General features: G+C 38.2%; 1 protein-coding gene and 1 pseudogene across 3 annotated transcripts in view; one reads left to right on the top strand and one right to left on the bottom strand.

The window, feature by feature from the left end:
- TPST1 (tyrosylprotein sulfotransferase 1) overlaps positions 1–26,484 on the top strand; it is a 128,320-nt gene that overhangs the window by 21,583 nt on the left and 80,253 nt on the right. For all 3 annotated transcript variants that reach the window (XM_053555116.1, XM_053555115.1, XM_053555117.1), the window contains exon 2: positions 21,854–22,799. In XM_053555116.1, the coding sequence (XP_053411091.1) occupies positions 21,955–22,799 (845 nt within the window). In that variant the 5' untranslated portion in view covers positions 21,854–21,954. The remainder of the gene's footprint in view (positions 1–21,853; positions 22,800–26,484) is intronic.
- LOC128561183 (60 kDa heat shock protein, mitochondrial-like) lies at positions 12,516–14,221 on the bottom strand (annotated as a pseudogene).

Genomic DNA, 26,484 nt, shown 5'->3' with positions numbered 1-26,484 from the left:
GGACAGAATTAGCGGCAGACTATATGATATTTTGCTTTTTTTCCCCTAAATTAACTTTTCTTTTTTTCTTTTTTTTTATTGTTAAATCATAGCTGTGTACATTAGTGCAATCGCCTGTACCCATTCTAAGATGCACCATAGATGTGGCCCCACCCATTACCCTCCCTCCACCCAAACCTCCCCCCTCCCTTCCCCTTCCTTGGCCCTTTCCCCATAGTCTTGTGCTATAGTTGGGTTATAGTCTTCATGTGAAAGCTATAATTTAGCTTCATAGTAGGGCTGAGTACATTGGATACTTTTTCTTCCATTCCTGAGATACTTTGCTAAGAAGAATATGTTCCAGGTCCATCCATGTAAACATGAAAGAGGTAAAGTCTCCATCTTTCTTTAAGGCTGCATAGTATTCCATGGTATACATGTACCACAATTTGCTAGTCCATTCATGGGTCGATGGGCGCTTGGGCTTCTTCTATGACTTAGCAATTATGAATTGGGCTGCAATAAACATTCTGGTACAGATGTCTTTGTTATATTGTGACTTTTGGTCTTCTGGGTATAAACTTAGCTTTTATTGACAGACTTTATGTTTGTGTATCAGCACCCTTTCAGTGCATCAGCAGTTTATAGCTGTGCTTTAAAGCCTTAATTTCCTGTTGTAAAAACATTAGGCTCAGCCAACAGTGAGAGTCAGGGTCTTTCCAGGTTTTTTCCTGGACATTTGTGTGCCTTCTAGATTCTCAGGAGTATGTTGGAACATTTTTAAGCCCTCTATGGACATCTCATTTCCCAGGTTTTCCTTTAAGTTTTTTGATCAATGCCTTGTTTGCTTTAACTGGTATTGCTACTGCAGGCAGTTGTGACCTTAAACACTTGTATCTGATTATTTTTAACAAACACCCTGTGGATAGTACCCTCCACTTTGAGAGACCTCTAATTCAGGTCAGGTAAGATAAGCCCTGAGAATGGAAGTTTTCTGGCAAGTTGTTAGATTAAATATGTTTAATAGTGACATTTTTTGAGGAGGTTCCTAATCTGTTCTGCCCCTGTAAGTGGGTGCTGATATTCACAGCTACCATGTTTGTGAAGCTGTTGGTTTTCAAGACTTTCTCAAAGCTGGAGAGAGGAGAATGGGGCAAATTCAAATGCCACAAAGCTTGTTCTGCTTACTGAGGATCAGCCATTTTTCTTGTATAAACATTCCTTGGATTCTTGAAGCCTTTGTTTAAATTTCAGAATTGTGAAAAAGTTGATTTTGACCATTTTACTAATGCTTTTGTTTTGTGGAGGAACAAACTTTCGGAAGTTTTTGCCTGCCATTCTGGAAGTACTGCCACCTCCTGCTTTTTTTTCTTACATTTATGTAGTAGAAAGGATTCATGCATTACATTTTAGTAAATTTGTTTAGAACACTGACAACTGAATTTAAGAAATTCTATCTTTTCTATTTTTTGCTATTATTCCCTATATTGGGTACACTTATTACTTAATGCAGTAGAAATACCATAGTTCCTCACCTCCTTAAGTAGACCTGATTTTCATAGACCAGACATGTATCACATGTCTTAATGGTAGGTCCAGTTCCTTATGTTGATTTGTTTGTTACAGTCCCTTGGGTGGTCAACTTACAGAAGTTCTATTGTATTTTCTGAATTTGTGCTATCCTCTTCCACTCTGGGACTTCTTGTTTTGTTGTTTTCTTTGCTTAAAACATTCCTTTTTCTCTTACCCAAGATCCATTCTGATGTCATTTTCTTCCCATAACCTTTTCTTAGCCCAGGGATGTGATCCTTCTTGAAATTCTTGTATCTTTGTTCATATCTTTTGTATGACCTTTTATTTTATATTGGCATGAAAGGATAATGCCTTGTCTTCTCCCCTGCTAAATTGCTATTTATTGAAGGCAGATGATGAATCATTCTCATTTATATGCTCAGTAAATGTTTAATTGAAGTGTATGAGTAAGATTTCATAGCAAAAATATTCCATATTTTAGGTATTGCATTTTATTGAACTGAAGGAAATTTTCTACCCTTGGAAAGTTAAGTAATGATACATGGTTGCACATATCATATATTATACAATCCTTGGAAAGATGAAAGAAGATAAAATTATAAAAGCTAAATTCAATTTACCCACAGACATAGTTATAATAGTGGTTTCTGATCAAAGATTTGCTACCCAGCATTTTGTAGAGAGTATCCCAGAATTCTACCTCTATTAACTTTGAGTCAGAGGCATAATTTTCCATAGCAGTTGTGGGGAACCTGCTTTCATGTGAAAGTGACTGGGCTAAAGTAAGACTAAACTGATAAAATGCACAGGAAACATAGAGCTACTTGCCAAATTAATTTCTAGCTGCCACATGTATCAATAATCTCATACAACAAATTCTAGCTCGTCATTCTTAGTCTCATTCACATGAGATCTTCAGGGACTTAACAGAAAGTGTGCAGATACATGCATGCTGCTTATTTATGTAAATAAAGCATAATGCAAGCATAGATTTAGTTTTCTTCTATTGTTTTAATTAGATCACAATAGAATAATTATAGAGAAAATACAATTCAAAAGTCAGGTGTATTTTTTTTTTTTTTTTTAGAGACAGAGTCTCACTTTGTCATCCTCAGTAGAGTGCCATGGTGTCATAGCTCACAGCAACCTCCAGCTCTTGGGCTTAGGTGATTCTCTTGCCTCAGCCTCCCGAGTAGCTGGGACTACAGGTGCCGACCATAATGCCTGGCTATTTTTTTGTTGCAGTTTGGCCAGGGCCAGGTTTGAACCCACCACCCTTGGTATATGGGGCCGGCACCCACTGAGCCACAGGTGCCACCTGTATTTTTTAAACTATATACTAATAAAAGCCTTATAAATAATAACATCATCTTAAATTCACTTCAATTTCACCATAATTGTTGCATACATGGCTTTTTGTTCATGTCAGGCCTAATGTCTGGGAAGCACCATGGTGGAGAGTCAGACCTGGGTTCCAGCTTGACCAGCAATTTGCCAAGTACTAATACATTAAGCAAGTTATTTATTTTTTCTGAGCCTTAGTTTCCTTATTATAAAATTATTCTGGGACAAAAGTGTTTCTTTACCATATGATTTGTTGAAGCAAGTGTAACAGATTGCAAAACAGTAAGATTTTGATTAGTTTATCAATGAGAGTAAGAATTGGTAAAGGCAGATGAAATAAATGAGTTAATGGAGTGGATTAGAAAAGCAAGAGTCAAAAGGGAAAACACAGAGGTGGACTTTGTATTTCTTGTCTTTCCAAATGCAGTCAAACCATATTATAACACTGATACCAGAAGAAAAGACCAGTTTTCTGACCTGAGGAAGGCGTTAGCTGTTTGGGGTTTTAATGAGAAAGTTTTAGTGAGGTCACTGAATGCATATTATTAAGTGCTCAATATGCCATCTAGTATATCATATACTAGGGGAAAACTGAAAAGGATAAGATAAGAGTTAATACCTTCTAAGATCATGTGAAACTTAATAAATGTAGAATATAATTGTCTTAACACAGTAACTAAGAAAATGCCAGGAAGGCTTTGTCAACCAGTGTGATGAAAATGTGTCAAACTGTGTATAAAACCAGTGTATGGTGCCCCATGATCACATTAATGTACATGGCTATGATTTAATAATAAAAAAAAATACCTTCTAAGATCCACAACTAATTATGCTTATAGAGTCTAGTTACAGCCACAATTAACTTAATGACAGTAAATAATCCATTAATTCATTCAAAAGTCTCTACTTTCAAAGAGCTCACAATCTACTGGAAAACAAACTATGTAATGTAAGAAGTGATACAGTAGGGTGGCTCCTATGGCTCAGAGAGTAGGGTGCCGGCCCCATATACTGAGGGTAGTGGGTTCGAACCTGGCCCCGGCCAAACTGCAACAAAAAAATAGCTGGGCGTTATGGCTGGCACCTGTAGTCCCAGCTACTCAGGAGACTGAGGCAAGAGAATCACCTAAGCCCAAGAGCTGGAGGTTGCTGTGAGCTGTGATGGCACTCTACCAAGGGTGACAAAGTGAGACTCTGTCTCTTAAAAAAAAAAAAAAAGAAGAAGAAGAAGTGATACAGTAGGGCTGCGTGTGGTGGCTCATGTCTCTGATCCTAGCACTTTGGGAAGCCCAAGGGGAGAATCACCTGTGCCTAAGAGTTTGAGATCAGCCTGGCAATAGTGAGACTCCAGCACTACAAAAAAATTTTAAAAATTAGCTGGGTGTAGTGGTGTGTACTTGTATTCCCAACTACTCTGGAAACTGAGGCTGGTGGATCAATTGAGTCTAAGAATTGGAGGCTGCACTGAGTTCTGATGACACTGTTGGGGATCGACCTGGTTTGATTCCCTGGCTAAGCTAGGAAGTTCAACCGAGGCCTGGCGGTAATTGAAAGTAAAAATGAATGGAAATTGGAAATAAAACTGGAGCAGCAAAGGTAGTACAGATAGAAAACAAAAGTAACTTACACAAGTTTCAGGGTAGCAAAGAGAGATTTTATTTAGGAAGAACAAAGAGAAAGTTTAGAGCACTTCCAAACAGACTTGGAAGTGGGTCCCTCTCATGAGGGAGAGAATTTGAGAGAGACAAGAGGAGTCAGAAAGGGCTCCAGCAGTATAAATACTGTTTGAAATTGGTTGCAGTATTGTCCTTTTCTATTGGTCATTGATTGTCTCTTTCTATTGGTCATTGGTTACCTAGGTTACTTCATAACTACATTCTTATGAGCCCTATGGATGTCCTGGTTGAGCAGGCCAAGTTTTCCTTCCATCCACCTTGAAGCCCCTTTCTTACTGTCTCTTCTCAAATACCACTGCACTCTACCTCAGGCAACAGAGTGAGACTCTGTCTCAAAAAAAAAAAAAAATTGATATGATAGGGGTAATTACAGGGCACCAGGAAAGACACCTATGTCATATGTGGTAGAGAATGTCGGAAACGCTTCCTAGGAGAGATGGCATTGAAGTTGAATGTTGAAGGATGAGTGAGAGTTATCAGGCAAAGAAACATGCAAAAAGTACAGTGTGAGTGGAGGCTGAAGTAAGGGATGCTTCAGATTAATGAAGGTGATGTTGGTTGAGAGAGTGTGTTGGGAGGTTGGTTGTGGTGGAGTGAAAGGAGGTAGAGCAGAAAAAAAAATAAATAAAAATAAAAGGAGGTAGAGCAGAAAAGGGCTGGGTCATAAAGGGCCTTCCTTGCATGTTATGGTGAGAATTTGTTTTTTTTTTTTTTTTTAGTTTGAGACAGAGTCTCACTGCGTTACCCTCTGTGGAATGCTATGGTGTCACAGCTCACAGCAACCTCAAACTCTTGGGCTTCAGCAATTCTCTTGCCTCTGCCTGCCAAGTAGCTGGGACTACAGGTGCCCACCACAATGCCTGGCTATTTGTTGTTGCAGTTGTCATTGTTGTTTTAGCTGGCCTGGGCTGGGTTGGAACCCGCCAGCCTCTGTGTATGTGGCTGACGCCGTAACCACTGTGCTACAAGTGCTGAGACAGAAGGGGAATTGATTAAAGGGAGATGAAAGAGGAAGAATTGGCAGGACTCTACCACTTACCTGTGGAGATGTTAGGGGAGGAACTACATAAAAGTTCTCAAGTTTTTGGCTTGGGAATCGGAGGGAAAGCAGTTCCTTGACCAGTAGAAGAAATAGAAGAATAGGAGAAATTTACTAGGGAAGATCTATTCCCTTTGGTGTTGGTGGAATTTGACATGTAATGAACATTCACATGGAGTTGTCCCTTGGCCTTTGAATGGTCAGGTCTGAGGTTTGGAATAGAAAGCTTGGTTGCTGATAGATTTGAGAGTCAATCAGAGTATAAATAGTGGGTGGCTGTAGATGAAGCAGACTGAGGGTAGGAATGTTAACAAGGGAACACAGTCCCATAAATTAAATAATCTTCTGTCACTGTTTTATGACGTTTGCTTTTGAAGCATATTAAATTTGTATACAGAGTCGACAATTTATTTTCTGCACTATTAATTATGTTAGTGTCCTAATAGTTAATACTTTCATATTTATAGGACCCCTTTTCCAAAGTCTTGGAAAAACTATTACCCTCTCCCCCTATGAATTTTGTAATCATTTTGTTGATTCAGAAAATATCCCGTTGGCATAATGATTGAAACTGCAAAATTTTTCATTGCTTCCAGATTACTATGTTTCTGTTCATTTGCAGCTCTTCGTTTCATTTTTGATGTTTATATGTTGAATATTTACTTTGTTTCAGATGACTTTGTAGACATTTTAAGGAAATTTAAGATAGGAAGTTTCCCTAGTTGCTTATTCATCTGTGAATTCCTTGCTTTATATTTTATCTGGTATTCGTGTATGCACTGCATATTAAATGATAAGTGGGTTTTAATTTGTGCTTTAAAGAAATTTATAGCCTAGTAGGGTAGACTTGCCATACTACAGCATTTTTACCAAGTGCTTTGAGGTTATAGAAGAGGGAACAATTGATTTTTGTTGGGGAAGGATGGGAAAGAAGAAGGCAGGGCCTCGTTCACTGAGGCGATGAGTATAAAAGGGAGGAAGAGGTGTGGCCCTGTTATAGCAGCAAGAACAGAAGCCAGGTATGGGTGGGGAGGTCCTGAAGGGGAGAGAGGCTGCACAGGAGAGCCAGGGGGTGGGGGTTGGGGGGTGGCTGAGCAGGAGCCAGTACACAAAGGGTGCCACAGCCTTCTTTAAAAGTCCATTCAAAGTCCTTTCACACATGGCCAGGCGCAGTGCTTCACACCTGTAATCCTAACACTGTGGGAGGCTGAGGCATGTGGATTGCTTAAGTTAGGAGTTCGAGACTTGCCTGAACAAGAGTGAGATCCTGTTTCTAAAAACAGAAAATCTGAGGCAAGAGGATCACTTGAGCCCAAGAGTTTGAGGTTGCTGTGAGCTATGATGATGCCATGGCACTCTTCCCAGGGTGTCAGAGTGAGTCTCTCTCTCTCAAAAAAAAAAAAGTCCTTTCATACAGTATCCTCTTGGCTGCCACATCAGCACTGTGAAAGAGAATTTGCAGTTGTTCCTTTTTCTCTTGCTTTTTCTCCCCAGTCTTTCTTCTTCCCTTCATAATTTCTACTGTAATTACATGTGAGAAAGAGTTTGATTATTATTATTCTTATTTTATGGATGAGAGAACTGATACTCAGGGACTTATCTAGTGCAATATGACTAAGAAAAACTGATTCTAATATACTAAGCTTCTTTTACATTAATTCCGTGTCATCTTTTCTTTTCCTTCTCTTATTCCAGTTCTTTTAATTCTAAAAGTTACAAGGTTAGTGGAGCTACCATCTTTTGGTAATTTCCAAAAATGAGGAACACAAAGAGAAAGGGGAGAGGAGCTTGATATATGTTCTCTAGGCCTTTTAGAAAACATGGAACTGCTCCTTTGGTTACATACATGTGAATCTATGAGAAAGGTGGTATTATGGACACTGTTCAAGAAGGAGTGCCCCACAAATGTTACCATGGCAAAACTGGAAGAGTCTACAGTGTTAGCCAGCATACTATTGGCATTATTGTAAACAAACAAGTGCAAGATTCTTACTAAGAGAATTAATGTGCCTGTTGAGCATATTAAACACTCTAAGAGCTGAGATAGTTTTCGGACATATGCAACAGAAAATGATCAAAAAACAAAGGAAACCATAGAGAAAGGTACCTGGGTTCACCTGAAGGGCCAGCCTGCTCTACCCAGAGGAACACCCTTTATGAGAACCAAGAGAAAGGAGCTGGGGTCTGGAGACTGTTCCCTATGAATTCATGCATAATAGCTATGGAAAAAAAAAAAAAGACTATAAAAAAGTTAAGAATGGGCGGCGCCTGTGGCTCAGCGGGTAGGGCGCCGGTCCCACATGCCGGAGGTGGCGGATTCAAACCCAGCCCTGGCCAAATTAAAAAAAAAAAAAAAAAAAAAAGTTAAGAAGTTGAGAGAAAAATGGCATAAACTGTAAACTTGAATGAAAGTGTATAATTTGAGCAAATTTACTTTCTTTGTGTCCCTTGTCATGGTTAGTTTAAATACATTATAAAATGAGCTTGAAGAATCTAGGAAAGGAATAGGTTTGCCTGTAATGACCTTCTGATTTATGGGTTTGAGAATATTATTTTGTTTTGACTCTTATTTTTTAATGAAAAATTTCAAACAAATCCCAAAATAGAGATGATTATATTGAGCTTCAACTGATATATTTTATATATATGTATATATATACATATATTTATATATACATATATGTAATGAGACTGCTATAAGTTAACTGTTATATATATACATATATGATACATACATATCATTTTATGCATATACATATATATATAATCTAACCTCCACCTATACTCATGTATATACATATATATATATATTTTTTTTTTTAGAGACCGAGTCTCATTTTGTCACCTTGGTAGAGTGCCGTGGCATCACAGCTCAGAGCAACCTCCAGTTCCTGGGCTTAGGTGATTCTCTTGCCCCAGCCTCCCAAGTAGCTGAGACTATAGGCGCCTACCACAACATCCGGCCATCTTTTGTTGCAGTTTGGCCAGGGCTGGGCTCGAACCCACCACCCTTGTTATATGGGGCCAGTGCCCTACTCACTGAGCCACAGGCGCCGCCCTACACTCAGATATTTTTGAAGCAAATCCTAGACATCCTAACATTTAACTTGAACTTTAAAAAATGTTAATGCTTGAGTTTAACTTGTGCTCTTGTCTCTATTTGTGTCCTAGGAATTAGGTCCATTTCTTAATATTTGACCTCTCTTTAGCCCTCCTGCCTTTTTTTTTTTGAGACAGAGTCTCACACTATTGCCCTGGGTAGAGTGCTGTGGTGTTATACCTCATAGCAACCTCAAATTCTTGGGCTTGAGCAATCAATCCTCTTGCCTCAGCCTGCCAAGTAGCTGGGACTATAGGCATCCACCATGACACCGGCTAGTTTTTCTATTTTTAGTAGAGTTGGGGTCTTGCTTTTGTTCAGACTGCTCTCAAACATCTGAGCTCAAGCAATCCACTCACCTTGGCCTCCCAGAGTGCTAGGATTACAGGTGTGAGCTACCACATCCAGCCAACACTGCTCCTTTAAGACGTGAGACCCAGCTGACTTTCCAAGATTGTCAGCTATATAAACCTTATTCTTCTTGTCGTTTGCTACTTGTCAGTGGGTCTATTGCCAGCCCCTAATGTGCAGCAATGGTTTCATTTGGGTTAGATTTGAAGTTTCTGCCACATGGCAAAGCTGTCATTCAGTATTAATTTCTGGACATTTATTCATTGGCAAGTTCAAGGATGAAATAGAATTATTTTTCCTTTTGTTAACAAACTAAAAGTAAATGGAGAAACCAGATGTAGACTGGACTTTAGACAGCAGGCAAAGTGGCATTGGCTGTTGGTATTTGCCACATCATTTGACATCATGAATGGGCTTGGGAAGCAAGGAGCTAATAATTAACAAAGGAAATAAAGTTTTTAGGGGGATTGTTATGTTTCTGTAGTTTATCTTTTGCTGGGACATCTGCCTAGCATCTCTTTGGACCTCAAATAGAAGGTCCAGACTTTCCTGTTTAAAACAGCAAGGTGTGGTAAATGTACTTTTGAGTGCATGTTCCTGGGCCTGTGTGTGTGCACTGAGTGTTGGTCATGGCCTTTCTGACTGCTGACCTCTGTATCCCTGCTTTTTTTGACTGATGCCATTTTTGAGTAACAGTCTTACTTTGTAAAATTTGCAAAGATCTAAGTATAGAAACATCATGTCAGCACTCTCTTCTCTAAAGCATTATTTCCAGGAGTCTGTTTCATTTGGCCTGCTGGGAAAGAGCAGTCCTATTAATAGTGATTTCTCAGATAAGTTTATTGCAGTGTTTCAATGCCTTTTCTTTCCTATGGAGATAAAAATGAAACTGAACATTCTAGTGGTCTTTCTAGATCAGCCATAGCTCTGTAAATGTCCTAGTTGAGAAAATATCGATATTGCTTGTATGAAAATAAGTGAAGTGGAGCTTATAGGTAATGGAAAGAGGCCTGTGGGGTGTGTGCATGTGTGTGTATACACACTGGCATGCCCACAGTAGTAGAATATGTAAGAGTAATGGTCAAGTCAGCTTTTACTCTACTTCTTAAATCAAAAGGCTGTTTTTCAAGAATTTGAGAAGATTTAGTATCAAGGCATGAGTAGAGACCTCAAGCTCTGTAGCCTTCTTTCATCTAGAGCAGTGGTTCTCAACCTTCCTAATGTCACGATGTATTTTCATTGTTACAAAGGGGTCGGGACCATAGGTTGAGAACCGCTGAGAGAAAGGTAATTCCCACTTTGCGTAGTTAACTGATGCTTTTTGGAGGCTCAGTATACACTGTGAGCTGGTACTTTGCTTAAGTATGATGTAGTAGAGGATGGGACATAGACAAAGTATCTAAGCTTCAGGCACTTAACTTTTTTTGAATAGTAAATATAAGGTAAATTGAAAAGTGAACTTTGAAAAATAGATACGACTTTAGAAAAGTGGTGAGCAGAATATGCTGCTTCGGCCTCAGTTTGGACATCTATAAAATGAGAGCATTGGACCTAAGTGATCGAAAGACCCAATTTATGTTATCTGACCCTGATCCTGTATGGCTTTGTGATTCTCCAAGTCAAGAAACCTCCAGAGAGAGAAAATTAGGTTTCACAAGCTTAGTGAAGAATATTGAGAATGTTTTTGGAGAAGCCAAAATCCCCTTCTTTTCCTTTTTATTATCCATTACAATCTTATTTATTTGCTTTCAGACATCTTGAAGGGGCTACAGGACATACTCCTGTCCCCAGAATATGCTAAGAGAGACAATGTTAATTTAAAATACAGCAAAAATGAAAACTTGGGGGGAAAAAAACACTCAAATTGTGTTCATTGACATCTATCAAGATGCTTGAATATATGCAAGGTTTTCTTTCCTGTCAATTATCCCTTAGTCAAATGAGTTGCCTTCATTTGAGTCCTTATGAGACCTCTTAGGTTAATAGGTCCCTTTTCGATTACTTTACTGTGAACAACAAACTGTTCCGGGTGCTGATATGTTAGCCTGGCCTCAACCAGTGCTTTTTTTTTTTTTTGAGACAGAGTCTTAAGCTACCACCCTGGGTAGAGTACCGTGGCATCATAGCTCCAACTTGGGCTCAAGCCATCCTCTTGCCTCAGTTTTTCTATTTTTAGTAGAGATGGGTTCTCGCTTTTGCTCAGGTTGGTCTTGAACTTGTGAACTCAAGCAATCCACCTGGCTTGGCCTCCCGGAGTGCTAGGATTACAAGCGTGAGCCCCCGCACCCAACCCCAGTGCTTCTTTTTGGATGCTTGTAGGATTACCTGAAAGAAGCTGCCAGCGCATAAAAATATATTTCCAGTTTTAGTATTTTTCTGTGTTTTAATAGGAATTTGGGGTATTTTAATAATAAGTTGTTGGAGGTGATCAGATACTATTGGTTCCTGCTTCAGGACCTTTGAGATCTATCATGTTAACTTTTGTTTGGTGAATATTCTGTATAATTCACATTTTGTTGTGAATATTTTCATATAATTGAATTTTAAATTATTGCTAAGGTATTTTTTGAAAGAAGTTGAGTTGTTTGTCACTGTATTCTGACATGTATTAAAAGTCGACATGTTAAATGTAATTTAAAATATGGATAGTACAGAATTTTATCAAAGTACAGATTTTTATCAAAGAGCATTGCCATTTCAGGGTGATTTCTCTCAGGTAGTGTGCATTATGCAATCCCCCTAAAAACTGGAATCATTTTACTAGAGGAATCATTCCTGTATAACTATCTAAAATGAAATCAATGATTTAATTAGAGTATTGCAACACCAAGAGCACTTCTTTGGTTCATGTAAGTGATATAGTTTGCTTTGTTCTATTTTAAATAGTGTTCATAAACTATGAGACTATATTTCTAGGATTATTTTTCTCCTGTTCTTAGTAAAACCCATGATTTATTTCATGTATTCTTATCACCACTGAATCTATCACCACTCAATAATGTTTGATCAGAAACATATTTTTAACTTTAAAGAAATTTTTATTACACAAAGGTTGTCACATAATTGGATATTTCTCTATTTTGTACGCAATTATTCTTACTCTCCACAGAAAGGCTGCTTCTTAACTTTTCTGTCTGGTGATGACAAGCACTAAAATCCTGATTTTAACATAATAGTAGTAAAAATGCCTCAGTGATTTAAGTTGAAAGCAGTACACTGGTACATGGCTTTTGCACCCAGTATCAGGAATGTACAAATGTCTTTTTATTCAAAAATACAAAATAAATTATCAGTAGGCATGGACAATGGATAACAGCAGTAAATCATTATATTTGTCAACTGAAACCAGTAACTGATGGTTATAGTGATTTTCTTAAACATTAGCCAGCCCTTTCTTCATTTTCTTCGACTGACTTCTCTGAAGTTATTGGTGAGGAACACTGCCTTGAGCTTCTTGTCGCAGTTCGTTAATGGTAAAGCACTATTCTAGGAATTAGAACATGCCACCTCCCATGCCACCCACTGCACCCATTCCAGGGTCCTTCTCTTCTTTAGGAAGTTCTGTGCCTGCAACTTCTTCTGTAGTAAACAGAGAAGCCACTCCAGCAGCATCCAGTAAAGCAGTTCTTACAACCTGTGTTGGATCATTGATTCCTTTTTCCACCATTTTCACAAAATCTCCAATCATAGCATCGTGACTAACTTCTGAGGAACTTTGCATTATTTTTTCAACTATCTTTCAACAACTGCATTCTTAGCAACGGTCATTGCAGGAATTTTGAGTGTTCTTTTAATAATTTTTATACCAATGTTTTGATCTTCATTAGCTGGAGTTAATGAGTCCAAGGCTAGAATGCACTGGAGCAGGGTACAACCCCCTCCCCAAACAATCCCTCTTCATCAGCAGCTCTTGTAGCATTAAGGGCATCTGTAACTCTGTCTTTCTTTTCATTTACTTCAACATCACTTGTTCCACTAACCTTCAGCACAGCTACTCCATCTGAAAGTTTTGCCAGACATTCTTTCAGTTTTTCCTTTTCATACTCACTAGTTGTAATCTCTAACTGCTCACCGATTTCTTGAATACATTTTCAATTTGAGCCTTGTCACCTTTTCCTTATAAGAACATGGTGTCATCTTTGGTCACAATGACCTCTCCCAATTTTTCCCAAGTCATGAGGTTGAACATCTTCAAGATTTAGGTCAACCCCTCTTCTCCGAACACTGCACCACCAGTAGCAATAGCCATGTCTTTAATTAAGCTGGTTCTTTTGTTATCACCAAAATTTGGAGCTTTGACTGCTACAACTTTGAAGACTAACTTTTAGCCTGTTCAAAACAAGTGTACTTAGAGCTTCTCCATCAACATCTTCAGCAATTATGCCCAAGGGCTTATGGTGATCATTGGCAATTTCAAGAGCGAGTACAATTGATTGGACACTAGAAGTTTTCTTTTCACTTAATAGAACATGGGCATTCTGGAATTCACATTTCTGACCTTTTGATATGTTAATAAAGCATGGAGAAATATAGCCTTGGTCAGACTTCATGCCTTCAATAATTTCTAATTTATCACTCAGTGTTTTTCCATCCTTTATGGTGATGACACCTTTTCTTCCAGCCTTTTTCATTGCATCAGAAATGATGCTACCAATTTCTTTGTCTCCATTTGCAGAAATTGTAGCCCCCTGAGCAATTTCTTCAGGGGTTGTCACAGGTTTAGATTGCTTCTTCAGTTCAGCAATCACAGGATTAACAGCTAACATCACACCTCTCCTGATTTCCACTGGATTGAGCACCTTTGTTAATCTTCTTGAAGCCTTCCTTGGCAATAGACCGTGCCAACACAGTGGCAATGGTGGTACCATCCCTAGCCTCTTCATTTGTGTTATTGGCCACATCTTGAACATGGTTAGCTCCAATATTTGTATATTTATCCTTTAAGTCAATTGACTTTGTAACAGTCACGCCATCTTTTGTTACTTTGGGCTTTCTCCAACTCTGTTCAATAATCACTGTTCTTCCCTTTGTCCCCATTGTAATGGCTACAGCATCAGCTAAAAGGTCTACACCTTGAAGCATTAAGGCTCGGGCGTCCGCACCAAATTTTACATTTTTGGCATAAGCCTGAGTGAGATGGGGAGCCAGTGTCCTGGACACTGGTCTTATCTGGTGAAGAACTGTGTGTAATTGAAACATTTCTGCGGGGCAACAGCACAGCATGGCAGGTCATCGGCAGCTGCGAGTGAGGGCAGACACATTAATTGGAAGATTTAGGATCACAAATTTTCCTATCTTTGGTCCTCTCCTATTATCTGTCTCCCCCCACCCCCACAAGTTTTCCCTCAAATTTCTCTTGATTTAAAATTTTAAAAAATTACTATGTGATAAAATTGACCTTTTTTGTACAGTTTTGTGACTTTTAGTACATTTATTAATTCATGTAACAACCACCCCAGTCACAGTACAGAGCATTTTCATCATCCCAGAAAACTTACATTATATCCCTTTATAGTCACACAGTCCCCTGGCATCTACTGATCTGTAGTTTTATTTTTCCAGAATATTTTATGAATAAAATATTTTTGAGACTGCCTTATTACACTCAGCATGATGCCTTTGAGATTCATCTAAGTTGTTGAATGAATTGAGAGTTTGTTCCTTTTTGGATGTACTACAGTTTATTGGTTTGAAGGACATTTGGTTTGTTTCCAAATTTTGGTGATTATGACTAGAGCTGCCATAGACATTTACGTGTGGGTTCTGTGAGAACATAGATTTCATTTCACAAGTAAATGCTCAGGAGTACCATTATGGGTTTTGTGGTAAGTGTGTATTTCCATTTATCAGAATCTACCAAACTTGTTTTCAGAGGGGATATGTCTATCATTGTGTGTCCCATTAACATTGTGGGAGAATTCCAATTGCTCTTTATCCCCATCAGCACTTTGCATTGTCAGTGTTATTTATTTATTTAATGTTAATCATTTAAAATGTTAGTTTTATTTTAGCTATAGTAAGTAGCAAATTATAATAAAAAACCAAGACAGTTGAGAAAGAGACACTGGCAGAAAGGAAAAAGTTTTACATTTTAGTTAACAGTATTTTTTCCTTGCTTTCTAAAATTAAATTATTTTTAATTATTATGGGTTTACAGTATTTTTTCCTTGCTTTCTAAAATTAAATTATTTTTAATTATTATGGGTTTATGATAGTTGTACATATTTATTGGGTACATAATGATCTTTTGTATTTTAGAGTATTGTGATGTTTTGATGTAAGCATACAATGAGAATCAAATCAGGGTAATTGTGAATTGTGGTATCCATTGCTTCAGGCATTTATCATTTCTTTGCACTAGGAATGTTGTATTTTTGTTTTTTAGCCATTCTAATAAGAGTTTGGTGTGGCTTTTTTGTTTGTTTGTTCGTTTTTGTTTTTTTCTTTTTTGAGACAAAGTCTCACTATGTCGCCCTTGGTAGAGTGCCTTGGCATCACAGCAACCTAAAACTTTTGGGCATGAACAATTCTCTTACCTCACCCTCCCAAGTAGCTGGGACTACAGGTACCTGCCACAACGCCCAGCTGTTTTTTTTTGTTGTAGTTGTCATTATTTGGCAGTCCCAGGCAGATTTGAACCCTCCAGCTTGGGTGTATGTAGCTGGTGCCCTAGTTGCTGAGCTACAGGCGCCTAGCCTGGTGGTTTTTTTTTAAAACAAGTATTATTGAGATGTGATCCACACACCATAAAATTTCCTACAATCTAGGTTTAAAATAATTTCATCTCTCCAAAAGGAAAACCCATACTTATTAGTAGTTACTCTTATCTTCTCCCTCTTCCAAACCCCAAGCATCTACTAATTTTTCTGTCTCTGTATTTGTCTATTCTAGACATTTACTTTAAATGGAATCATGTAATATATGGTCTTTTGTGAGTGGTTTCTATCACTTAACATATTTTGAAGCTTCATCTATGTTGTAACATGTATTTGTTCTTTCTTATGGCTGGATAATACTGCCTTGTATGGATATACCACATTTTGTTTATCCATTTATCAGTTGATGGACATTTGGTTGTGCCTGCTTTGTAGCTTTAAATTAACAATGCTATGAGCGTATATGTACAAGTTTTTGTGAGGACTTCAGTTCTCTTGAGTAGAATTGCTTGATCACTCTATGTAATAACTGTATGTTTAACCTTTGAGGAACTGCCAAAGTGTTTTCTAAAGTGACTGCACCATTTTACAATCCCACTAGCAGTGTATGAGGGTTCTAATTCCTCTACATCTTTACCAACACTTGTTGTCTGTGTTTTTGATTATAGTTAGCTAATGGGTGTCAAGAGTTATCTCATTGTGGTTTTGATTGGCATTTTTCTAAAGACTGTGGAACATCTTTTCTTGTGCTTATTGACCATTTGTGTGTCTTTTTCTTTTGGGGGGGGAGATGTATTCTGATCCTTTGCCCAATTTTTAATTGTGTTGTCTGTCTTTTACTGTTGAATTGTAACAATTCTTTGTATATTCTAGATATAGATTCTTCACCAGATATGTAGAACCTCTCTAAGTTGACCACCCATGAGACTGTAACAAACTAGTTAGCATATGGAGATGGTCAGCATAAGGATCTAGGCCTATTATACTGATATGTGCCTATTGTACATGTCCAGCCTGTGAACATTAGATCAACTTAAGTAGGTGGTCATTGTAGGAAGGTGGTCAATGATGGATGTTCTACTATAATTTGCAAATTTTTCCCTCCATGTATTGATTTGTCTTTTGCTTCCTTGGTGGTGTTCTTTGAAGCATAAGAGTTTTAAATTTTGGCGAAATCCAATTAATCTATATTTTCTTTGTTGCTTGTACTTTTAGTGTTGTATCTAAGAAATTATTACCTAACCCAAAGCCAAAGTATGTCTGTTTCGTGGAAGTGTTTTACAGTTTTAACTCTTGCATTTAGGACTGTAATTCATATTGAATTGATTTTAGGGAATGGTGTAAGGTAGCGATCCAACTTCATTCCTTTTCCATGTGATTATCTAGTTGTCTCAGCATTATTTATTAAAAAGACTGTTCTTCCTCATTGAATTGTCTTGGCACTCTTGTCAAAAACCAGTTTACTATAAAGTCCACTTATTTCTGGACTCACAATTCTATTCCATTCATCTGTGTGACCATTTTGATGTCAGTATTACGTTGTCTTTTTTTTTCAAGACAGAGTCTTGTTCCATCTCCCTGGTTAGAGTACAGTGGCTCTTGATGGCTCACTGCAACCTCAAATTCCAGGGCTTAAGCAGTTCTCTTGCCTCAGCCTCCCAAGTAGGTGGGACAATAGGCACACACCACACTGCCCTGCTGATTTTTCTAGTTTTTGTAAAGACATGTTTTGTTCTTGCTCAGGTGGTCTCTAACTCCTGACCTGAAGCAATCCTCCTGCCTCAGCATCCCAGAATGCTAGGATTATAGGTATGAGCCACTGTGTGTGATCCAATATTACTATAGCTTTGTCTTATTACTTATTACTTGTCTTATTACTATAGCTTTGTAGTTTTGAAATTAGGAAGTGTGAGTCCTCTGACTTTGTTCTTTTTAAAGTGATTTTGGCTAGAGTAAAATTTTATAAATTTAAATTGGATCAAGTAACTCTCAGCTTGAAAATTCTTTAAATCAGCCGGGTGTGGTGGCTCATGCCTGTAATCCCAGTACTTAGAAGGCTGAGGTGGGTGGATTGCCTGAGCTCACAGGTTCAAGACCAGCCTGAGCCAGAGCGAGACCCCGTCTCTAAAAAATAGCCAGGTGTTGTGGCAAGTGCCTGTAGTCCCAGCTACTTGGGAGGCTGAGGCAAGAGGATCACTTGAGCCCAAGAATTTGAGGTTGCCGTGAGCTGTGACACCATAGCACTCTACCAAGGGTGACCAAGTGAGACCAAATGTCTCAAAAAAAAAAAAGAAAGAAAAGAAAAATCTTTAAATCAGTGACATCTAATCATAATATATTCAGCATCAAATTTCATCTCTAACTTGATCCATAAAATTTATGATCTGACCTCTGCCCATTTTTTCACCTCTCACCCATTTTCCTTCTTTCTCACTGCCTTGTAGTTATATTGGCCATTTCCTGCTTCTGGAAAGCTTTAAAAAGCCATTAGAAGACTTTTGCATGTCCGCATACTTTTTCTTAGAGGGCTGTTCTTCTCTTCACTCTACCTAACGCCTATTCATTCTTCAGTTCTTAGTTTAAATGCCATTTTTGTTGTTGTTGTTGTTGTTGTTGTTTGGTTTTTTTTGCAGTTTTTGACCAGGGCTGGGTTTGAACCCACCACCTCCGGCATATGGGGCCAACGCCCTACTCCTTTGAGCCACAGGCACCGCCCCTAAATGCCATTTTAAAAGAAAGACTATTCCTATTAAATATTGATTTATCTTCTCCCAGTTGGGGAAGTAACACACACATGTTTAGTAGAGCAAACTTGAAAAATGAAGGTATATACGTACACACACATACTCATGGAAAACAGAAGACACATGTTTAGAGACATCTAATGTCCAGCTTGTTATTTGGTCCTTTGTTCCTTGTTTTCCTTTTCTGTTTGGAAGCCTGCAGAATTATTTCCTTTATACTTGAAATTGCCAGAATGTGTCCAGGTGGATCTATTTTCATTTGTTTTGCTTAAAATGTAGGTCTCTCATCTATAGACTGGTGTCTTTACAGTTTAGGAAAGTTTTCTTTTTTGGTACTTGTCATGTAGTTTTAGTTTCTTCAGTATTGTTATTCTAGGATCAACTCTTACTTCTTGGTTTTCTGTAATTCTCTTTTCTCACCATTTTTTCCTTTTCTTTCCACTTAGCCCCTTTTAAATTGAATATTGGGATGACATCTTAAGTGTATCTTTTATATAATGGATACAGTTTTCTGCACAGACATTTCAGTGCTATATTGCTACCAATTGTCTTAATGTTTTTTTCTTTTTTCTTTCTTTCTTTCTTTTTATTTATTTTTTATTGTTGGGATTCCTTGAGGGTACAAGAAACCAGGTTATACTGATTGCATTTTGTTAGGTAAAGTCCCTCTTATAATTGTGTCTTGAATTAATGTTTTTTTCTTTGCAGATTTTCTTGCTAAGCCAATCTTTTTTTTTTTTTTTTGTAGAGACAGAGTTTCACTTTATTGCCCTCGGTAGAGTGCTGTGGCGTCACACGGCTCACAGCAACCTCCAGTTCCTGGGCTTAGGCGATTCTCCTGCCTCAGCCTCCCGAGTAGCTGGGACTACAGGTGCCCGCCACAACGCCCCGCTATTGCTAAGCCAATCTTTTAACCTTAACCTAGTCTCGTTTTGTCATTCTTTACTGAAGCTTTGTGTAGTGCCTAGCACAATGATATATGCTCACAAATATATTGAATGAATGACTGAAAGATTGAATAGAAGAGTTAACAAGAACAAGATCTTGGCTGGTGTAACCTACTATTAAAATTTTTTTTAGTAATGTATTTTATTTTTAAAAAACAACAGTATTGACATATGTTTCATATATCATAAACTTCACCTATTGTAAGGGTAGAAATTCAGTGATTTTTAGTAAATTTTACAGAGTTGTATGATGATGAGGATAGTCCAGTTTTAGAACACTTCAGTCACTGAGAACAGTTCCTTTACGCCTGTTTGCAGTTAAATCCCTGCTTCTATTCCCTGCTTTCTGTCTCTATAAATTTGGCTTTGTGTAGACACTTCATATAAATGTATGCTGATGTTATTGCTCATATATACACACATACTTTTAGACTTGCTTATATGTAAACACCTTTTTAATAAAGTATATGTATTTAAATAAAGTATCTAAACACCCACACGTGCATACATACTTTTATAATTGTTTTTATTTTTAAGCATGGCTTTCTAGGGGTTACCTCCCTGTCTGCATAGCTTAGCAATCAGTAGTCAGCCAGTGCTTGGCCAATGGTTGCACTCAAACTTCTTGAACCAAACTTTTGTCCTCTGCCAATAGATCTGTGTGTGGGTAGGGGAGCATGTTCAAAGTTCACAGTTTTCAGATCTGCTCTTAAGGCCTTTAGCTGTTACATGAGGTCTATCTGTTTTATCGGAGATGATCTGTTTTACTCAAAATCTGCTCTTAAGGCCTTTAGCTGTTACATGAGGTCTATCTGTTTTTATTTATGATGATCTGTTTTACTCAAAATCTGTTGATATAAATGTTATCACACATAAAAAATATCTTCACTGCAGTGTCTAGACTGGTATTTGATCGAACAACTGGGCACCATTGTCAAGTTGACACATAAAATAATCAGTGTCTAGCTAAATTAGCAGTTCCAACTGTTTCACATACATGCCCCTGCTTTTACATACTCTTGTCTTTGGTCATGGTGTTATTTGCCATTTAGAGTGTTCTGTGTGTCCAAATCTCATCTGTCCTTCCAAGAGTTGGATCACAGACATGTATACACAGAATTTTCTTTGCACCCTATATACCAGCTCCCCTGAAGTGCTTCCTGTCACCTAATTATGCTGTGTTCTGTCTTGCCTTTGTGTTTTTTCACACAAGTTCCTGTGGTGTAGAGTATCCTTCTCTCCCATTTTCTATAAAGCTCGTATAGCTTTCTCAAATAGACTATGTGCTGTTCCTTTTCATTATGTTTGCATTGTCGCTTTGCATATTTCTACTGAGGCGCTGATTATATTATATTGTTATTTTCTGCATATCTGTGTCTCAAGGACTGTTTTCCAAGAGCAGAGGTCACTACACTGCTATCCTTTTCAAACTTCACCCACCTAATATCTGGTCTGCAACACCTAAATAAATTGTGTATTGAATAAACTGAACCTCTGTTAAAGATTTAGAAGTCGTATCTTGTATTTCTTCTGTAACTTCTCTTTATAGTAGGATGTGGAGATAGTCACTGCTTTGAGATGAAGCAAATGGAATACGTGGGTCATTACAAAAGTTTTGAGATACACAAAAGTCAAAAAATGTAAAATCCATGTGGATGGAAACAAATGAAGCCCTCCCAGCAACACCAATAAGCCGAGCAAGTTGAAACCTCCTTGGGTGAATCAGAAAGGCTGCTGTTGACTGTATTTTTGGAAATGAAATAATGGACCATAACACATTTGTCTTGAAACTTTCATAGTGACCCACGTATCACAGATCAGCCTTGGGTTGTATTCTAGATATGCTTGGACATATTAAATATTTGCTTGACTCACTGATACAGTTTTACTTGGTTTTCCATTCTGTGCTAGGTACATAGCTTCAGAATTATTGCATTAAGAAATCTTTTTCTGACTAGGCGCGTATAGCTCAGTGGTTAAGGCAGCGGCCACATGCTGCCAGGGCTGGTGGATTTGAACCCGGCCTGGGCCTACTAAACAAACAAACAAACAAAAAATACCTGGGTGTTGTGGTGGGCGCCTGTAGTCCCAGCTACTAGGGAGACTGAGGCAAGAGAATCTCTTGAGCCCAAGAGTTTGAGGTTGCTGTGAGCTGTGACACTACGGCATTCTACTGAGGGTGATAAAGTGATACTCTGTCTCAAGAAAAAAGCTTGGGTGGCGCCTGTGGCTCAAGGAGTAGGGCGCCGGTCCCATATGCCAGAAGTGGCGGGTTCAAACCCAGCCCCGGCCAAAAAAAAGAAAGCTTTTTCTTATTATAAATATTGATTTATTTGGCTCAAGTTTGTGTATACTGTGTTTCAAGAATATCAAAGCATCCAAGAAAGCTTTAACTTCTTTCTAGCTAAAATGCATGGTGATAACTGGTGATGCTTTATAAACAATCTTAATGTGATGGTAAAATAACTTTCATTTTCCTACTAGATCTTGATCATCTTTCTGAAATAGACTCTCCATGGCCTGAACATCTTCTGAAAGTCATTTTAAACAAAATATCTGTTCAATAAAAAGATAATCACATCAAGATGGTTGGAAAACTGAAGCAGAACTTACTATTGGCATGTCTGGTGATTAGTTCTGTGACTGTGTTTTACTTGGGCCAGCATGCCATGGAATGCCATCACCGGATAGAGGAACGTAGCCAGCCCGTCAAATTGGAGAGCACAAAGACCACTGTGCGAACTGGCCTAGACATCAAAGTCAACAAAACCTTTGCCTATCACAAAGATATGCCTTTAATATTTATTGGAGGTGTGCCTCGGAGTGGAACCACACTCATGAGAGCCATGCTAGATGCACATCCTGACATTCGTTGTGGAGAGGAAACCAGGGTCATTCCCCGAATCTTGGCCCTCAAGCAGATGTGGTCACGGTCAAGTAAAGAGAAGATCCGCTTGGATGAGGCTGGTGTTACTGATGAAGTGCTGGATTCTGCCATGCAAGCCTTCTTACTAGAAATTATTGTTAAACATGGGGAGCCAGCCCCTTATCTGTGTAATAAAGATCCTTTTGCCCTGAAATCCTTAACTTACCTTGCTAGATTATTCCCCAATGCCAAATTTCTCCTGATGGTCCGAGATGGCCGGGCATCAGTACATTCGATGATTTCTCGAAAAGTTACTATAGCTGGATTTGATCTGAACAGCTATAGGGACTGTTTGACCAAGTGGAATCGTGCCATAGAGACCATGTATAACCAGTGTATGGAGGTTGGTTATAAAAGATGCATGTTAGTTCACTATGAGCAACTTGTTTTGCATCCTGAACGGTGGATGAGAACACTCTTAAAGTTCCTCCATATTCCATGGAACCACTCAGTATTGCACCATGAAGAGATGATTGGGAAAGCTGGGGGAGTGTCTCTGTCAAAGTGAGTAGAAGTTATGTTTTTTATTTTGACCTTGTGTTCAGCTAATAATAATATATATGCGTGTATATTGTCTTTGTGTGTGTACGTGAGAGAGAGTATATATGTAGAAACTAAAGACATTTTCTGGAACAGATAGTTTCATTCGTGAGTTCTTTTGTTAATTCTCTACCAGTTCATTTATGCACCCTTTCGCTTGTTTACTTCCCTTGTTCGTTTATGTATTGTAGTCCTCTTTATTTGTTTGATGGATGCAAAACCAATTTATAGGCAATGGAAGGCCATTTTCACTGACCTCAGACCTTGACACTGAGTTTTAGTGGCTTATGTCTAATTTGCAGATATTTTTGTTAATATGGATAGTTGGCTTTTATATGGATTAAGGATATTATCAGGAAATGCATCTGTTGTGTGTTGGTGAGCACCTGGTAAATTACAAGCATTTTGAAATTTTTAGTGATAAACATAAAGGCATTATTTAACCTAATCTCTTAATTTTATGGATAAGACTGAGTCACAGAAAGATTAAAATGCTTTGCTCAAATTTAGATGGGAAGGTGAGAATTAGAATCCATGCCTTGGGCTTGGCACCTGTAGCTCAGCGGCTAGGGCGCCAGCCACATACATCAGCTGGTGGGTTCAAACTCATCCCGGGCCTGCCAAAATAACGACAACTACAGCCAAAAAAAAAAAAAAAACCCAAATAGCCAGATGTTGTGGTGGGCGCCTATAGTCCCAGCTACTTCGAAGGCTGAGGCAAGAGAATCGCTTAAGCCTAAGAGTTTAAGGTTACTGTGAGCTGTGATGCCATGGCAGTCTACCGAGGGCGACATAGTGAGACTCTGGGCGACATAGTGAGACTCTGTTTCAAAAAAAAAAAAAAAAAAAAAAAGAATCCATGCCTAGGTCTAAATTGAACTAGTGCTTTCTTCCTTGGCATTTTACTACATGTAGTACTTCTTTTGTCATCTGATGGATACATTTCTTGTTTTTCACAAAAGGCTAGAGAATCTCCAAAATTTAGAAGCCTAATCCATATGAGGTATTCCTTAGATTCTAACATTTTTGAAACAATGATTTTGACATTTTGCTTCCTTTCTCATGAAGTGATAACTTGGGGGCCCTAACTTGATCTGATAACCTGACTTGATGACTTACTGTCTTCTCACGAAGAAAAGTTGGACATAGTTAAATTTTATTTTATTTTTTGTGTTTTTCCATTTATCAAAGTAACATATAACCCTTGTAAAAAAGAAAAAGCAGTGTACTTCCCTTGCGTGTCCTGCTTGTTCTACCAAGGAATATCTCCTTGATTTTTTTCAGTGTAAAGAACTTATGTAATAAATATTGATTCTTCATGTAGATAATCTCAAAGGAACTGTCTGCCTGTACCTAGCTTTCAGTTATTATTTATAAGTTACTAAGTATCATCACTATTGTGGCTCTAGGTTATTTTTATTGATTAAAGAAAAACTAAAGCTCTAGCTACTCTTACCACACTTTCTTTTTTCCAGATAATAAACTATAACTGATTTTTAATCACCTGTATTCCTAGGTAAATATTTCACGCTTTGTGCTTGTATGTTGGCCTGAGACCTCTAGTCTTTCCAAATAGGGATTGAAAAGATAAGCTAAAGTTAAATTTTGGTGCCAGAGATCATTTTTCATATATACTTACTATATTTAAGGTAAATGAAAGACAGAGGAAATTATTAATTAATTAATTTTAGAAGACAAAAGAACCTTACTTAGCATTTTAGTGTGTGGAATGGAGTCCCAGTAAGGTTCTATGCTTTGTCAAGAATTATACATGGGTAGAACCTACCAGTGTCTATCCAAGATTTTTACTTTTTTTTTTTTTTCCAGTTTGCGGGCTATTATGGATAAAGTTATTAAGAATGTTCTTGTATATTAATTACTTACAATGAATTAATGAATGCTTTGGTGGACATATTTATTTCTTTTGGGTATATACCAGAGAGTAAGTCGAATTGCTAGATAATAAGATATATCCAGGAGTGTCCAAGCCATAGCCCGTGTACTGCATGCAGATTATTTAAGGACTGTTTTGCTTATCTATGGTGTCAGATATCCCAAAAAGTACACATGGACCTTTTCTTTTATTTATCTGCTTTTGTTAGTGTTTGTGTGTTTACTGTGTGGCCTAAGACAATTCTTAACTCTTCTAATATGTGGCAGAAAAGAAAAAAGGTTGGCCACCCTTGAGTGAGTGTGTTTGTGTGTGTATTTTTTAATAGATAACTTTCTAACTGTTTTTAAAGTTTCTGTATCATTCATGTATGGCCGTGTTCTAGTTGCCTCACATCTTTGCCAGCACTTGGTATTGCCATTTTAATCTACCTGATAGGGTACAATTGTTTTTTTTTTTTTTTTTTTTTTTGTAGAGACAGAGTTTCACTTTATTGCCCTCAGTAGAGTGCCGTGGCATCACATGGCTCACAGCAACCTCCAACTCCTTGGCTTAGGCGATTCTCCTGCCTCAGCCTCCCGAGTAGCTGGGACTACAGGCGCCTGCCACAACGCCCGGCTATTTTTTTGTTGCAGTTTGGCGGGGGCTGGGTTTGAACCCGCCACCCTCCGCATATGGGGCCGGCGCCCTGCTCACTGAGCCACAGGTGCTGCCCGGTACAATTGTTTTTTAAAACTTAAAAACAAATAACATTTGATCCCCTTAGTGAAAGAAAGTTTTTTCCAGAATTCCAATTAAAACAAATAAGAGCAGAGCCACTTTAATTAAGTTGGGTCTAAATTAGACTATACTTCCTCTTTTTTTTTTTTTTTTTTGTGGTTTCTGGCTGGGGCTGGGTTTGAACCTACCACCTCCGGCATATGGGACCGGCGCCCTACTCCTTGAGCCACAGGCGCCGCCCTATACTTCCTCTTCTTAAGACTAAATCACTACTTTCAGAAACTGCCAATTGGAGAGAAGGTAGAAACATACAAAATTATTCCATTAGTATCAAGTTATAAATATTCCATATGTTCATTTCTTTCTTTCTTTCTTTTTTTTCTTTTTCTTTTTTTTTTTTTTTGAGACAGAGTCTCACTATGTTGCCCTTGGTAGAGTGCTGTGGCATCATAGCTCACAGCAACGTCAAACTCTTGGACTCAAGTGATTCTCTTACCTCAGCCTCCCAAGTAGCTGGGATTACAGGTGCTCACCATGACACTCAGCTATTTTTTTTTTTTTTTCATTGTTGGGGATTCATTGAGGGTACAATAAGCCAGGTTACACTGATTGCAATTGTTAGGTAAAGTCCCTCTTACAATCATGTCTTGCCCTCATAAAGTGTGACACACACCAAGGCCCCACCCCCCTCCCTGCATCCCTCTTTCTGCTTTTCCTCCCCCCCCCATAACCTTAATTGTCGTTAATTGTCCTCATATCAAAATTGAGCACATAGGATTCATGCTTCTCCATTCTTGTGATCCTTTACTAAGAATAATGTCTTCCACTTCCATCCAGGTTAATACGAAGGATGTAAAGTCTCCATTTTTTTTAATGGCTGGATAGTATTCCATGCTATACATATACCACAGCTTGTTAATCCATTCCTGGGTTGGTGGGCATTTAGGCTGTTTCCACATTTTGGCGATTGTAAATTGAGCTGCAATAAACAGTCTAGTACAAGTGTCCTTATGATAAAAGGATTTTTTTTCTTCTGGG

The sequence above is a fragment of the Nycticebus coucang genome, chromosome 12, assembly GCF_027406575.1.
Source record: "Nycticebus coucang isolate mNycCou1 chromosome 12, mNycCou1.pri, whole genome shotgun sequence".
Lineage (NCBI taxonomy): Eukaryota > Metazoa > Chordata > Mammalia > Primates > Lorisidae > Nycticebus > Nycticebus coucang.
The sequence above is the reverse complement of the archived record's forward strand: the minus strand, read 5'-3'. Positions and strand labels throughout refer to the sequence as shown.